This window comes from Notechis scutatus, chromosome 6 (genome assembly GCF_049901735.1).
Source record: "Notechis scutatus isolate UNSWTSFEM ecotype Mainland chromosome 6, rNotScu1.2, whole genome shotgun sequence".
NCBI lineage: Eukaryota > Metazoa > Chordata > Lepidosauria > Squamata > Elapidae > Notechis > Notechis scutatus.
The window spans coordinates 5,504,504-5,519,492 of NC_142014.1; the positions used below are offsets into that span (position 1 = coordinate 5,504,504).

The 14,989-nt window shown below is 37.5% G+C and overlaps 1 protein-coding gene across 7 annotated transcripts in view; it reads right to left on the reverse strand.

Annotated features, from left to right (window-relative positions):
- Nucleotides 1–7,505: 7,505 nt before the first annotated feature.
- PNPLA8 (patatin like domain 8, phospholipase A2) overlaps nucleotides 7,506–14,989 on the reverse strand; it is a 46,568-nt gene continuing 39,084 nt past the window's right edge. For all 7 annotated transcript variants that reach the window (XM_087969245.1, XM_087969242.1, XM_087969246.1 and 4 more), the window contains 2 exons: nucleotides 11,716–11,911; nucleotides 7,506–8,785 (listed from right to left, as the gene is read on the reverse strand). In XM_087969245.1, coding sequence (XP_087825371.1) covers nucleotides 8,511–8,785; nucleotides 11,716–11,911 — 471 coding nt within the window. In that variant the 3' untranslated portion in view covers nucleotides 7,506–8,510. The remainder of the gene's footprint in view (nucleotides 8,786–11,715; nucleotides 11,912–14,989) is intronic.

Genomic DNA, 14,989 nt, shown 5'->3' on the forward strand with positions numbered 1-14,989 from the left:
TAATATTTCTTTTTGAGATACACTTGTTTTCCCCCATTGAAGCATTTTGTCTTATTTTAATGAGTCAAATCGTTACTCAATAATCTACCAAAATCCCAAACTCTTGATTGTCTGTAACACCAAAAAGCCAATATTAAAACAATTTACTCAGTCCCAGAATTATTCCTCAGGATGCACAATATTTATAGTCCTCAACCAGTCAGTTTACTCCTTCCAAGTTTTCCAATAAGTCTTTTTTTTAAAAAAAAACATTTTCCTTCTTTCGCCTCTTTATGCAGTTATCAGTCAACATTTATAATCCTAGGTGATCCAACAGATGTACCCATGTCTTTGTAAGCCACCTAGTCAACTCTTTAATTTTAATGATATTTCCAGGTATTTGTAAGCCACTCTATTTAGCAATCTTCAAAAGTCTCAGAATTTTTTTCTCCTTAGGCGTGAAACAAATAGGCATAAAACAGTATGCAAAAAAACCCCAACCCCAGTCTTCCAGTTGTTGTCTCCACTCTGTATTATTGATCCTCAGATTATTTCAAGGGCATTCCCAGCCTTGCAAAAATACAGTGTATATTCTTTCACCAGTAGATGGCACCATCGCCTAAAATTTCAATGTTACACCCAATTTAACAGATGAAAATCTGTTCTGATTTTTTTCAAACAATTTCTTCCAATAATCAACCAAATGTTTCCAGCATTTTAAAATGCCCTTTCAAAATATTACCAATAAAATATTCAAATCCAGTCTTTCTGTATTTTAAAATTTTTGTATTCTCCCTTAGGTTTCACTTTCTTTCAGGTCTGTAATCTTTCTCTAAGTGTTTGTTCACTGCTTTTTTACAAATTTAGAGAGTCTGTCTTTTCAGTTTCTTTTCTTTGGGGTTTGATCTCTAGTATAGAAGTTGAAAATCACCTCACCCTGTTCCAGTCTACTGTTCATGAACAACTGCAGTACGTTTCTTTCCTCGGTTGTCCCAGCTTCATAGCAGCCATAATGGCCCCCTCTCCTCTTCATTGTTGGATTAGAGGGCAAAAGCGTCAGATCAAGCAGGAGAGCTGCTGCTCTCCGTGACCTGCAAGGCACCCCTTCTTTCTCCATCACCCCTTCAGGGTGACTTTAGCCCCTTAAGGGTCCCCCAACAAGGAGGGGTCAGCCTAGGTTCATAGAGCCCTGCTCCCTACGATTGTCCCACAGTTATGCCAAACTGGAAGTCAAAGCTCCCACAACTTCTGAAGGCAAGCTGTTCCATTGGTTGATTGTTCTCACTGTCAGAAAATTTCTCATTTCTAGGTTGAATCTCTCCTTGATCAGTTTCCATCCATTATTCCATGTCTGGCCTTCAGGTGCTTTGGAAAATACCTTGACAAGAATTAATTTTAAAATGTTACAAGATGCGAGAACCAGAGGAAGGTTTGGATTACCTAACTGGGAAATATATTATCAGGCTATGGTATTAACTTGGATGAAAGAATGGATTACATTAAGAAATACAAGGTTGTTGACATTGGAGGGGCATGATTTGCAATTGGGTTGGCATGCTTTTTTATGGTATGGGAGAAGTAAGATACATGGTTATTTCCAAAGATATTTTGTTAGGAATGCTTTGTTGTTAACATGGGGGAAAAAACTAGAGAACAATATTATTTGAAAATTTCAGTCTGGTTATCAACAATGGAAGCACTTATACACCCAAATATTTGTTAAATGGGAACTACTGTTAGATATAAGGATATATTGAATGAAAAGGGTTAGTTCAAAACTAAACAAGAACTGAATGAACAAGGGGTTGATATGCTTTTGGTATTCATATATGCAAATACAATCAAAATATGAAAAAAATGTTAAAGCTGAAGGTATCTATAAGGAGTTGACAGAACTGGATAAAATATTAACAGGAAGAGAAGACATGTTGATTAAAAAACTGTATTGTTACTTACTAGGTGTTGAGTTAGAAGAAGAGCAAGTAAAGGAAACGATGATAGCATGGGAAAAATTTTTTGGGTATACCATAGAATTAGACAAATGGCAGAAGCTATGGGAAAGAAATTACAAATTAACAATATTGATAGCATATCAAGAAAATTTGTACAAGATGTTTTATACATGGCACTTTGCACCAGCAAAACTGGCAAAGATGTTTAAAGATAAATCAGCCAAATGCTGGAAGTGCCACTAGACATCTGGAACATATTACCATATGTGGTGGACATGCATAGAAGCTAAAAGATATGGACAAAAGTACACACATGGTTGGGAAAAATGATAAAGCAATATATAGATTTGAAACCTGAAATATTTTTTGTTAGGGATGGTACCTGAATGTTATAGCAAAGAAGAAACATACTTAATTATTCATGTATTAACAGCAGCTAGGATTGTATTTGCTCAGAATTGGAAAAGCGATAAAATACTGGCAGAGGGAAAAATGATTGAGAAAATATTTAAATGTGCAGAGATGAATAGATTAACACTGGCAATTAAAGAAAAAGAAGACTGAATATTACATGGTATGGGACCTATTTTATCAATGGTTGGAAAACAAAACAAGCTAAAATGGAGTAGAAGAATTATAGAGAAATAAGATTGTTATAAAGATAATAGACATAAAGATAATGGCTATAAAGAAAATGTGATTATTGTTATATTGGTAAGAAAAGTATTAATTATAATTGTTAGCACAAGACATATATACCCAGTCGACACACTGTTGAAATGAAAGGTGCACTAATTGTAAATATAAAATAAAAAACTTTACTAAAAAAAGGAAATACCTTGACCCCTTCCTATATGTAATAGTGTATAGCCACACTATTACATATCTAAAGCACAGCCATGTTTGCCCGATGTGTGAACCCTGATCATACACAGCTTCTGGCTTGAGATATGTACCAGGTACTGGGTTGTATAGAAAAACAAGATAAGGGAATACCAAAGAGGTGAGGAAGGGCTGGGTGCTTAGCAACAAGTGCTTAACCAATTTTGAAATTTTGGGTACAATAGTAGATTATAGGTGGACTGTTAGCATGTGACTGACCTGGGCCCATCAACTGGGCCTGGGAAGGATGGACAAGCAGCCAGTGATAGAACTGTATAAAATATGCTGGGATCTGTAACCGGGTGTGGTTTCTCTTGCTTGTTTGCTTGGAAATCCACCAGCCTTTGCAAATGCTTTAATAAAATTGTTTTGTATTCCAACAATTTTGGAATTGAGATTTTACTCCTCACGCTGTGAGACAAGACTGTGCAAAAATAAATAAAAATGTCATCCAGACAGCTGTGACAAAGGAAGAAATATTTATTCCTAAAAGCAAAGCAGTTTGACTTTAGGACCAGGCACCAGAGAAATGAGGTACAGCAGCAGATTTTTATAGTGAGAGCTATAAAAGTCCAGTGTGAAATATCTATTATTATCATTATTATTATTATCATTATTATTATTATTATTATTATTATTATTATTATTATTATTATTATTATTATTATTCACAGGCAGTTCCTCTGGGAGACCTAATTTAATTAACTCTGTGTTTGCAAACTTTATCCTTTGATATGTGGATTTGGTCTGGGTAACTTATTTGGGGGTTTGCTAATTTTAGTTGATTAACTTAATTTCAGATTGACTGTAAATTATCTAGTGGGGATACTGATTCTCAGGCCATTGTGGAGTCTGTTAATATTTAAGGAAAGATAGAAACAGTATAAAGAATAAAATATATTTGAATAAAAAACTTCTCACACGTAGCAAAATTCACCCAGCCAAGACCCAAGCAAGACAAGTTGCAGTTCCTTCTGCACCAAAGTTGCGAGGCAAGGAAGTGAGGAAGCAAGACAGTAGAGCACGGGTGTCAAACTCGATCGCATCACAGGCTTGATCATGACCTATCGCAATGTTTTTTGCCTTTGTGGAGCCGGGATGGGCGTGGTCTGCGCGTGACATATCCAGCCCGGAGGCAGGCCCGCAGTAGAGTGAGATGAAAAGCCATGACTGGGCTAGACAAAGCCATGACAAGGGCACAAGGCAGAACAAATCGTAGCCTTGTCCTGCACATTGTGCATCAGGTGGGAAGCAACTCCTTGTCAGCATTGACCGGTTGCAGCTGCATCTCCTTCCCAGTCTGCGCAGCTCACCAGTTTTCCAGTGGCTCTAACCTGGTTGTCTTAAGTGCCTCCTGAGCCATTTCACCCTTGATTGCCTACCTCTGCTTTTTCCAACCTTGGCTCCCCTAATTTTCCCACTGAAACCATCTGAGGCTCCAATTCCTTGACACTGCCCCCTGAAGCTGGCTCTTCCTCATCTGAGCCAGCATCCAAGGAAGCCATCGCAACAGCTGAGCCATATCCAGATACAACAGTGATTTGCACAGCTCAGAGGGGAGCAGCTCAGATCAGAGGATGGCCAGAAGACCAGTTGAGAGAATGGGAGCAACTGGCAACTGGCAGGAGGAGCAGCTGCACTCCTGACACAAGGGGAAACTAGCCAGCCAGAGTGAATGCTCATAGCTGCAAGTGTCATGAAGAGCAGTTGGATAGCAGATACCTGGATGGTGCCAAGACCACATGGGAGTTGGCCAGCTTCAGTTAAGGACTGGCAGCCAAAGGTCCCCTATATTGTGGACAATGAAGTTTGTTGTGACTCAGAGGTTTGAACCTGCTCTGTCAGAAGACATAGACTCGAGTGATGAGGAAGATCTGGCATTAAGGTTTGAGCCTGCCTTGTTGAGTGACACAAATGTGAGCCAAGAGAAAGAGGAAGATAGGGCATTGGGGTTTGAACCTGCTTTGCTGGAAGTTTCGGAATCCTCATCCTCTCCAGGACCTTCCTCATTAGTTACACCTGTGTCGGCAGATAATCAGGAGAACATGCCAGAGTCCTTGAATGAAGATCAAACCGAAGAATCTTGGTTTGATGCAAGAAACAGACGTAAGCAGAAACGTCAAGCACAAACTGGAAGGAGACATCGAATCAGGGACTGAGGAAAGAGACTGACACGCCCCTCAGGAAATATAAGGAGGCGTGTTAGCTTGGAATCCCCGTTCGGGTCAAACTTTGTTATTTGCGTTTGCAGTTTGGAAAAAGTTTTCTGTTTGCCGTTCGGCTCTGATTTATAGTTCTGCTCGTTATCTGAATTTGCTGACAGCTTCTGGGAAAACTGCCAACAACGAATTTAGCCAAAGGAAAGTTCCTGATATTGTCTGTTCGTGTTTTTTCCTTTGGACATTTGGACTCTCACCTCGTGGCCACAGGTGAGACAGAACAGAAGTTTATCCCCTTATTGGAGTTGTGGTGGCATAATGGTTGGACTGTATTGCAGGCTAACTCTGTATACTGCCGGGAGACCAGCTCAAGATTGGCTCAACCTTCCATTCTTCCGAGGTTGGTAAAATGAGGATCCAGATTGTTGGGGGTTATATGCCGACATTGTAAACCAGTCAGAAAGTATTGTAAAGCATTATAAAGTGGTATGTAAGTCTAAATGATATTGCTATTACTGTGTCGGAAGTGGAGCTGCCTGGAGAGAGCTCCACTACACTTAGATTAACTGTAAGTGTCTGGGTGCATGTGGTTTGATGGAGTACTCCCAAGGTAGGGAACCATTAGGCCAGGGCTAGGAGATAATATGATCTCTGAGGGATGGATGGAGGGTGTCAACTCATAAAACATTTCTATGGTCGTTTCTATGACCAATTTGTATGGCCAACAGAAAGGGAGGGGGGGAAAGGAGTTTGAAAGAGCAGTGCGGCAGCTTGGAAATCAAAAGTGCATTCCATATATAGTTTTTCAGAGATAGTAACTGGTTTCTGCCGCACAAAAATCTAACTGGAGAATATGATTGATGACTCTTGGCTATGGATGTGTCTCATTGGAGAATATGAATTATGATACACCTAGGGGGGAGAGGGAAAACCAGAGTCAAGGGTGACAGTGAATTTATGTGTCTCAGAGTTGGCTACACCCAGGCAGTGCCGACATGTTAACTCCCAAATAAATCCTGTTTAGTTTTGGAAATTTGGTTCAAGACTCATGATTGAATTGGGGTAAGTGCCAGAATCCTGGCAGTGGGGTTGCCATATCCACATCATGATGGCCAGGAGACATTTTGATGGGAGTCAGAGGGCAGGCCTCAAACAGGGAAGATGTCACCAATGCTTAATACCAGTTATGCAGTCTGGTTCTCTATGCTGGACCCTACTCAGCAGATCAATGGGACCTTCATTTTTTGATTGCTGCTGGTTAATGCCAGATCTGTCAACAAGATTCCTCTTTATTAGTGACCTTATAAATGAGCAGCAGGCTAACCTGGAATGACCTACCTGGATCCTGGGGGGGGGGGGGCTGCCCCTTGAAAATATACCCAGCTATCAGGCATGAAGAATCAGGATACTTGCTAAGTGGCTTTTGGCCTTCAAACAAGATGAAGTTGCGTTCAGATTCTCTGCTTTAATTTAAAGGCAATGTTTTTTTTTAGAAGGCATTTTAGAAGCAACACTTTTTGTGGGTTCATTGAATTAGTATATAAAACTTTAATATCCGAATTAAGTAATAAATATTACTGAATATTATATTTTACAAACTGTGTTCTTGATTCCATTTCTACTAATCTACATAAGTAACATATGACCAGGCAGGAATTGAACCTGCAGTACTTTCATCATAGCTCAGTATTCTTTTTTTTATTTATAACTATGAACTACTGTTAAGTTCCAATTTTTAATAATATACAAAGGGCAACAACATTCAGAAGAATACACTGGGTGGATTTGGGGAGCGAAAATTTATGATCATTTATATGAATTTGATTAGTTTTGTAATTATCTTCAAAATAACAGTTTAGTAGTAATGCACAAATATTTGACAGGAGGGAAGTTACTTACAACTTAGGCTCTTACCTAGCTGATTTTTCATCTACTTCAAAGATAATGGTTTCTAGAGAAACAAAGGAAAGGAAAACAATAGTCCTCATCTGCTGCTCTTCTTTATTGGTGGCTATGGAAAATATATTGGTTAGGACCATTAGGTTGACACATTTTGCTAAGCAATAAAGTGGCTTATGTTGATTTGGCTTAGCATGCTTTGTGAACTCAAGTTTATTTTGCATGGATCTAACCACTTTGTTCACTACTGACCACAGAGGAACATTTATCACAAATAAATTCATTTTTTATATTTCACTAAATCACAGTTGAAACATGGTTTACTAAACAAACCACAAATGACTAATATGTCAACCACAACTATGACTTACAAAATACGATAGGGTTCCCAAAGCTTGCTGACTTATCTTTCTGACACTCTATCAGCTGTCAACAGGGTTTCATAATTTAGTGTATGGCTTCCCTATTAACTGAACATGCTATTAAGTTTGCCCCAAAACTTTCCTCATTGGAAAGTCTTACTTTGCTACTGACTTAAATAACATGTACATGAAGATACATGTTAAATATGAAAACATAATTTGGCATGATGATTTCACATCACTAAATAAATAAAATCACACAATGAAGACAATGAGGATCTTTCAATATTTATTTTATTTCATACAAGACTCAGTTCTAGATATTTGCTTTTCAAATAGCAAAGTAATTGTTCTGAATCAAAATCTTTGAAAAGTTTTTAATTTTTTTTTGAAAAATAAATAGATATTAAGTGTAATATATTGTAATATGTCAAATACTGAATTGGATAAAGTAAAATAGTTAAAGCATTGCACATATAAACACTGCTAACATTTTAAAACAAAACAGTTTACGTGCACAAATCTTATCATCAGACGATTTTCATGCCATTTAATGGCAGTATAATATCCTGCAAGTCTATAATATACAGTAATTCAATCAGCAAACTAGCTGAACTACTCCCAATGGTTTTAAAATTGTTTATTGTCATTAATCTCAATGAGAATTAAACTGTTTGATTTATTCTGGCTCAATTATTTGTAGAGCAACATATTTGCTATGGTTCTTCTGATGTAATTTTTCCTTAAGCACAGTATGATTTTGTAAACTGCATGATTTTTTTATGTGCATTCACAATATATTCAAAGTTTTGTACCATAATTGTCACAAATTTAGACTTCAAATTTGTAAAAATATACCCGCACTTGAATATAAGTGGTAGTAATGTGAGATTCTGAAAACTAATACTCATATACTTTCAAGAAATCAAAAAGTCCCAAATTTCACAAGTGTTCTGTTTGTAGAAAAAAAAGATCGGCAGTGGTCATAATTACTGATCTGCATATTCAAGTCCTGCTGAATATCGGATTGAAGGATTCTGAGAAATACTGAGTGTGACGGTGACAGACTGGGAGACAAGAAATAGAACTGGAAGGTCTTCCTTCTGTTTGTACTTCAGATCCAATAAAAGAAGCTACAGAGGAGCTACTGAGATTGAAATGCATTTTATATAGCTTGTTTGCTCATTGAATTAAAAAAATGATTACATAATGACTAACAAATGTTGAACCCTTTTCATATACAAGTTTGCACCTATGATGCATAACATTTTATATATTCACAATTTTGACAGAATTGGAAGGCCATCATACATATCAGCTTTTAATCTCATCCAGTTACTCAGTTTTTGTAAAATATTTTTTTCCTGTGATAATATTTTGCCTGCTTTTTTCAACTTTTCATCATTTCTTTCTAAATATTGGATGCCATCTGTCCGCAATTGATTCAGTTTTTCTTTACGATTTTCATCAAGAGGAATATCTTCATTCATCAGCGGATTAAATCTAAAGTAGGTGTCCGGAGGTAAAAGGGCATCCAACATAATATGAACTTCTAGTTTTAAAAGAGAAATGGGAAAGAATTTGGTTTAAAATAAGGTTTTAAAGAATAAGGTTTCAAATTAATTTGTATGAATTCAGATATTTTATTAAGATTCTAGTATTTAGTAAACATATACTAATGTCTGCAGGAACAATCAAGAATTAGCAAAATGGCAATGTGTGAAGTTGTCATCCCATAAACTCGTTATCTTACATATTTACACTGAACAAGCTGACACAGAAATGTAATCACAGCATATACAGTATGCATTGATGTCGTGTGAATGGTGTCATTTTGAAAACAGTGATATTTGTTATGGATGCAACTTTAAATGTGAGACCTTAATTTTCCTTAAGTATAACATCTTTTGATATTAACACCTAGTCAATTAAAATGTGACCTAGAACAAAAAAAATATCAGAAATAATAGCCTTGATATACACTGCTCAAAAAAATAAAGGGAACACAAAAATAAGACATCCTAGATCTGAATGAAAGAAATAGTCTTATGAAATACTTTGTTTGTTACATAGTTGAATGTGCTGACAACAAACTCACACAAAAATTATCAATGGAAATCAAATTTAGCAACCCATGGAGGTCTGGATTTGGAGTTACACTCAAAATTAAAGTGGAAAAAAACACTACAGGCTGATCCAACTTTGATGTAATGTCCTTAAAACAAGTCAAAATGAGGCTCAGTAGTGTGTGTGGCCTCCACGTGCCTGTATGACCTCCCTACAGCGCCTGGGCATGCTCCTGATGAGGTGGCGGATGGTCTCCTGAGGGATCTCCTCCCACACCTGGACTAAAACATCCCCCAACTCCTGGACAGTCTGTGGTGCAACGTGGCGTTGGCAGATGGCACGAGACATGATGTCCCAGATGTGCTCAATTGGATTCAGGTCTGGGGAACGGGCGGGCCAGTCCATAGCATCAATGCCTTCGTCTTGCAGGAACTGCTGACACACTCCAGCCACATGAGGTCTAGCTTTGTAATGCATTAGGAGGAACCCAGAGCCAACCGCACCAGCATATGGTCTCACAAGGGGTCTGAGGATCTCATCTCAGTACCTAATGGCAGTCAGGCTACCTCTGGCGAGCACATGGAGGGCTGTGCAGCCCCCTAAAGAAATGCCACCCCACACCATTACTGACCCACTACCAAACCGGTCTTGATGGAGGATGTTGAAGGCAGCAGAACATTCTCCACAGCGTCTCCAGACCCTGTCACATGTGCTCAGTGTGAACTTGCTTTCATCTGTGAAGAGCACAGGGCGCCAGTGGCGAATTTGCCAATCTTGGTGTTCTCTGGCAAATGCCAGATGTCCTGCACAGTGTTGGGCTGTAAGCACAACCCCCACCTGTGGATGTCAGGCCCTCATACCACCCTCATGGAGTCTGTTTCTGACCGTTTGAGCAGCCACATGCACATTTGTGGCCCACTGGGTCATTTTGCAGGGCTCTGGCAGTGTTCCTCCTGTCCCTCCTTGCTCAAAGGCGGAGGTAGCGGTCCTGATGCTGGGTTGTTGCCCTCCTACAGCCTCCTCCACGTCTCCTGATGTACTGGCCTGTCTCCTGGTAGCGCCTCCATGCTCTGGACACTATGCTGACAGACACAGCAAACCTTCTTGCCACAGCTCGCATTGATGTGCCATCCTGGATGAGCTGCACTACCTGAGCCACTTGTGTGGGTTGTAGACTCCGTCTCATGCTACCACTAGAGTGAAAGCACCGCCAGCATTCAAAAGTGACCAAACCATCAGCCAGAAAGCATAGGAACTGAGAAGTGGTCTGTGGTCACCACCTGCAGAACCACTCCTTTATTGGGGATGTCTTGCTAACTGCCTAAGCTTTCCACCTGTCTATTCCATTTGCACAACAGCATGTGAAATTGATTGTCAATCAGAGTTGCTACCTAAGTGGACAGTTTGATTTCACAGAAGTGTGATTGACTTGAGTTACATTGTATTGTTTAAGTGTTCCCTTTATTTTTTTGAGCAGTGTATATAAGTTGATACATCAAAGTTAGCAAATCTCTACTAAACATATGTAAAATATCAGGGGGGGTTTAAAGTAAAAAACAACAGGATTTGAGAGGACCATTGTAATCCACCCTTCCAGTGGTGTGTTGAAGCTGGCTTGTAACAGGTTTTCTTTGAAGCAAGATGCTTTAGTCTATACAAAAGCAAATTCTTATGTCAACTAGTTCAATAATTTTAGGATTAATTTGGCATGTAAACCCCTAGTTAGAATCAAACAAAGAAGATAAAGAAATAATTAACATAGATAATAATAATTATACAGTAATTCAAGTTTGGATTGACTGCTTATTTCTACATTATTGAAACACTCATGTGAAAAATGGTAAAATGGTCATTCTACATTTTGCATTGTTATTATGTATTGATTTCACTATTAACAATTTTCCTTAATTACTAAAATGCTTACTCTACCATTGTTCATATGTCCAGTAACCTTGAAGATGGAGCTTTCTATCCAACATTATGCCTAACGTTAACAAAGACCTACTTTTATCAACAGAGGTTTAATAATGGCAAAATTGAGGTATAAGCAATCTTAAGTAGCTAATTTAACTGAAAACCTGGCAATCATTGTCATCAACTGCCAATTCAATCTCAATTTGCCAAGTAACTAATACAAGATATTAATTGGACAAAAGCAAAAAAGGCTAAATCTTTAAATGATTTTTAAAAAAATAATATTCATTAATATAAATAATAATTCACAAAGCTTTAGCTTTGTATATGACTTAAACATTTAATCCTTCTACCGGATGTTGAGAAATGGGATTAATAAATAAAGACATTTATATAAATGAATGTAGATTACAAAACAAAATCAAAATGTCTTTTCAGTCCAAGAAAGCAGTTAAAAATTATACTACAAAAACAAGACAGCTATGATCACCTGATACTAACCTTCAGTATCTGTAGCACTGCTAATGACATTAGTCAATTTAGCTTTTAAACTTGTATAGGTGACATTGATTTTCCCATTGTTTTCATACCGACCGGTTCCTAGGGACACCACACACTGAAGAGGGACATTTGGCCAAAGACATCTGCATTCATGCACTGCTAATGCTGTAGGATTATTTATAAGAAGCCCTCCATCCTGTGAATAAAATAATAACAGTAATAAAAATAATGCTGTAGGATTATTTATAAGAAGCCCTCCATCCTGTGAATAAAATAATAACAGTAACAAAAATAATGCAGGATGTTAAGAGTTGTTGGAAATAATAAAGTAGATATAGCAATATCACAACAGTTTGACAAGGATACCAGTATCTTTTTTGTTGCCAGTAAAGCAAAGTTAACAGAAGAAAGTAAATGTCACACATTTTTCCAAACATTGAGCTCTATCATTTATAGACATTCTCTAACAGCTGTAAAAAAAAAGCAGCATGCATTTGAGATTGGATAATTGTGTTAAAAAGATCAGCATCTTACTTTCCGCATTTCTCTCTCTCCATGCATCCCTTAAATTAAATTCTTCTGTTATTCGAAGGAAGGATTTTGGTAGTATCTTTCCAACTTTCTTTGTTGTTTTCTGTTTTTAGTCCAACCGGTCATTAATTATTCCATTAAAATCACCCAACATACAGATATTAACATAGTCCAAATCAATTATTTTTGTATGTAATTTCCTATAGAATTCTTCTTGTTTATCATTCGGGGCATAAATTGCAATTAAAAGTATTTTAACGCTGTTATCCATTATCTTCACCATCAAAATCCTTCCATCATCATCTGTATAAATTAATTTTGCCAAAATTGTTTCTTTAATACATAATGCCACGCCTTTTTTTTCCGATTGTGCCAGCGATGTAAATAATTTCCCTAATTTCCCTTGTTTTAGTATATATTCATGTTGCTTTTTAATATGTACCTCTTGTAAGATTATATCAAATTTTAATTTATCTAATTTGTGAAATACTTTCCTTCTTTTAATAGCCAATTAAGTCCATTTATGTTAATCGTAATCAATTTTCTTTCATCCATGTTAAGCTTTATAAGAGGGTTTTATTGCTCTAGTAGATCTCAATTCTCGTTGTTCTCTGGGTTCACTGCCTACTGCACCTTCTTCTTTTTCTTTTTCAATTACTGCTATACGCTCCTCTTGGAATTCAATTAGTAACTCTTCCTTTCTTTCTTCTTCCTCCTTTTCTCTAAGTATTCTAAGTAGAATAGCTCAGCTTTTCCAACTGTGTCAATTCTGTGTCTTTGTTCCTGCCAAGTGAACAAAAGGCCTTCTGGCATCAACTATCTGTAGTTTACTCCTCTTTTAGGTAGCTCTTTAGTCAAGAATAAATATTCTCTTCTCATCTCTCTTACTCTTCTTGGTATGTGTTTCAGCACCACAATTTCTTTATCTTTATCTTTTAGTGTTTTCTCTCTCGCCACCTGGCGTATCTGTGTCTTAATAATCTTCTGAGTAAATCTGATGTGAACTTCTCTTGGTAGTCTATTCCTCATTGCATATCTTGTGTAGACACGAAACTCTTCATCCATCCCATCCATCATCTTTTCTTTAGTTATTTCCAGTGCTTCTGACAATATTTCTGCCATTATTTCAGCAAGGTTTTAACCTTTCCCTTCTTCTATATTTTGAAATCTTAAGTAGAATTCTGATTTGTCTATTTCCCATCCTAACGATTCACCCCTGCCCTTCTCGATATCGCTCAAGTGAATATCAATACCTCCAATTCTCTTATCTCTTTGTATATCTTCTTCAATTTTTTTTATCTGTCTTCATATTTCATCATAATCTGTTTAATATTTTCCACTTTTTCATCTGTCTTTTTGATTTTTTGCTCAATTTTCTGAATTCCTTGCATGATCATCTGTAATGTCACTTCCTTCTCTTTCTCTTTTTCCTGTTGTAATATTGTCTGTATAGATTGTTGTCCTCCAGATGGTGAGGGGGTTGGTATCGAAGAAGCTGGGGCTGTTGTCTTTCTACTCATCTTGTAATGCTTATCTGTAAAGAAAGAGAGAGAAAAAAGAAAAAAGAAAAAAAAAAGAGGAAAAAGGAAAAAGAAAAAAACCCGAAGGCAAACAGTTGCCACTCCAAAGGAAAAAGAAACTCTTCAGGCACTTGTATACCTTAATCCAATTATTTGCAATGGTAGATGTAAAAAAATCAAAAGGAAAAAAGAAGCAATTCTCATATAAAACAAGCCTCTGCCGCCAAATATCCAAGGCTCTTTGATAAATCAGCTCAGAGTTTTTCAAGGCCACTTCAATCTTCTTTCTTTCAACTTCAACTCCAGACTCTAGCTATCTGTTTGGAAATGAGCACCTGAATAAACAAACTGCCATGCTCATCTCTATCTTTTCCAATACACAGCTCAGAGTCCTTGTTTGTAACACAAACTAGTGAAAGAAAAAAGAAACAATGTATCCAAGCCTCTGGGCGGCAGTGCTACTTCACTTTCACTTCCCCCTCCTCAATTTACAACCAGGAACTAAAAGGAAAAAAAGTAAAATCTCCTCCCCCCCCTTTTTTAAAGGGAGACAAATAAATCTTAAATCAAGCAGAAGAGTCTTAATCAAAAAAAGAATTTTCAAAAGGATTGTTAAAAAAGGAGAAGGAAATACAAACAGAAATAAAAAGATTAAAAAGTACCAGTCAATTTTAAAGTAAAACAGCTTTGCCAAGGTCAAAATTCAAATAAATAGGGGAAAAAAGAACAAAACTTTCACTTTGACAATTAATCACTCCACTTAAACTCTTTCCTCTTCACTTTTAGTCCACTTTCATTTTTTCAGGGTGTTCTCTCCAAGAAATAATAAGTAAAAGTTCATCTCAACAAGCTGACACACTTTCTTCCAATCTCTTCTGTTCCGGAGCTACCCAGCTTCAGCAGCTTGGAAGGCTGCCTCTCCGCCACCGGCAAAAAGGGCTTTCCCTGGATCAACCAGGGACTTTGTGATGTCCCTGGGATCAATAGGACGTGCCCTTGTCAATCACCGTCTCTACGGGATGGTTTAGATCCATGGGGACCGACCAGAAGCTATTGACGGTGATCTTGGAGAATCAAGATCGCCCATCCAACCGCCGCGACGCCAGCTCCGCCCCTGGTCTAGAATAGATATGATATGGATGTCAGCAGAATTATTGACTAATGTACAACAGATTGAAATAGAAACAAGCACATGGGCAGATCATAATCCAGTATCAATTATT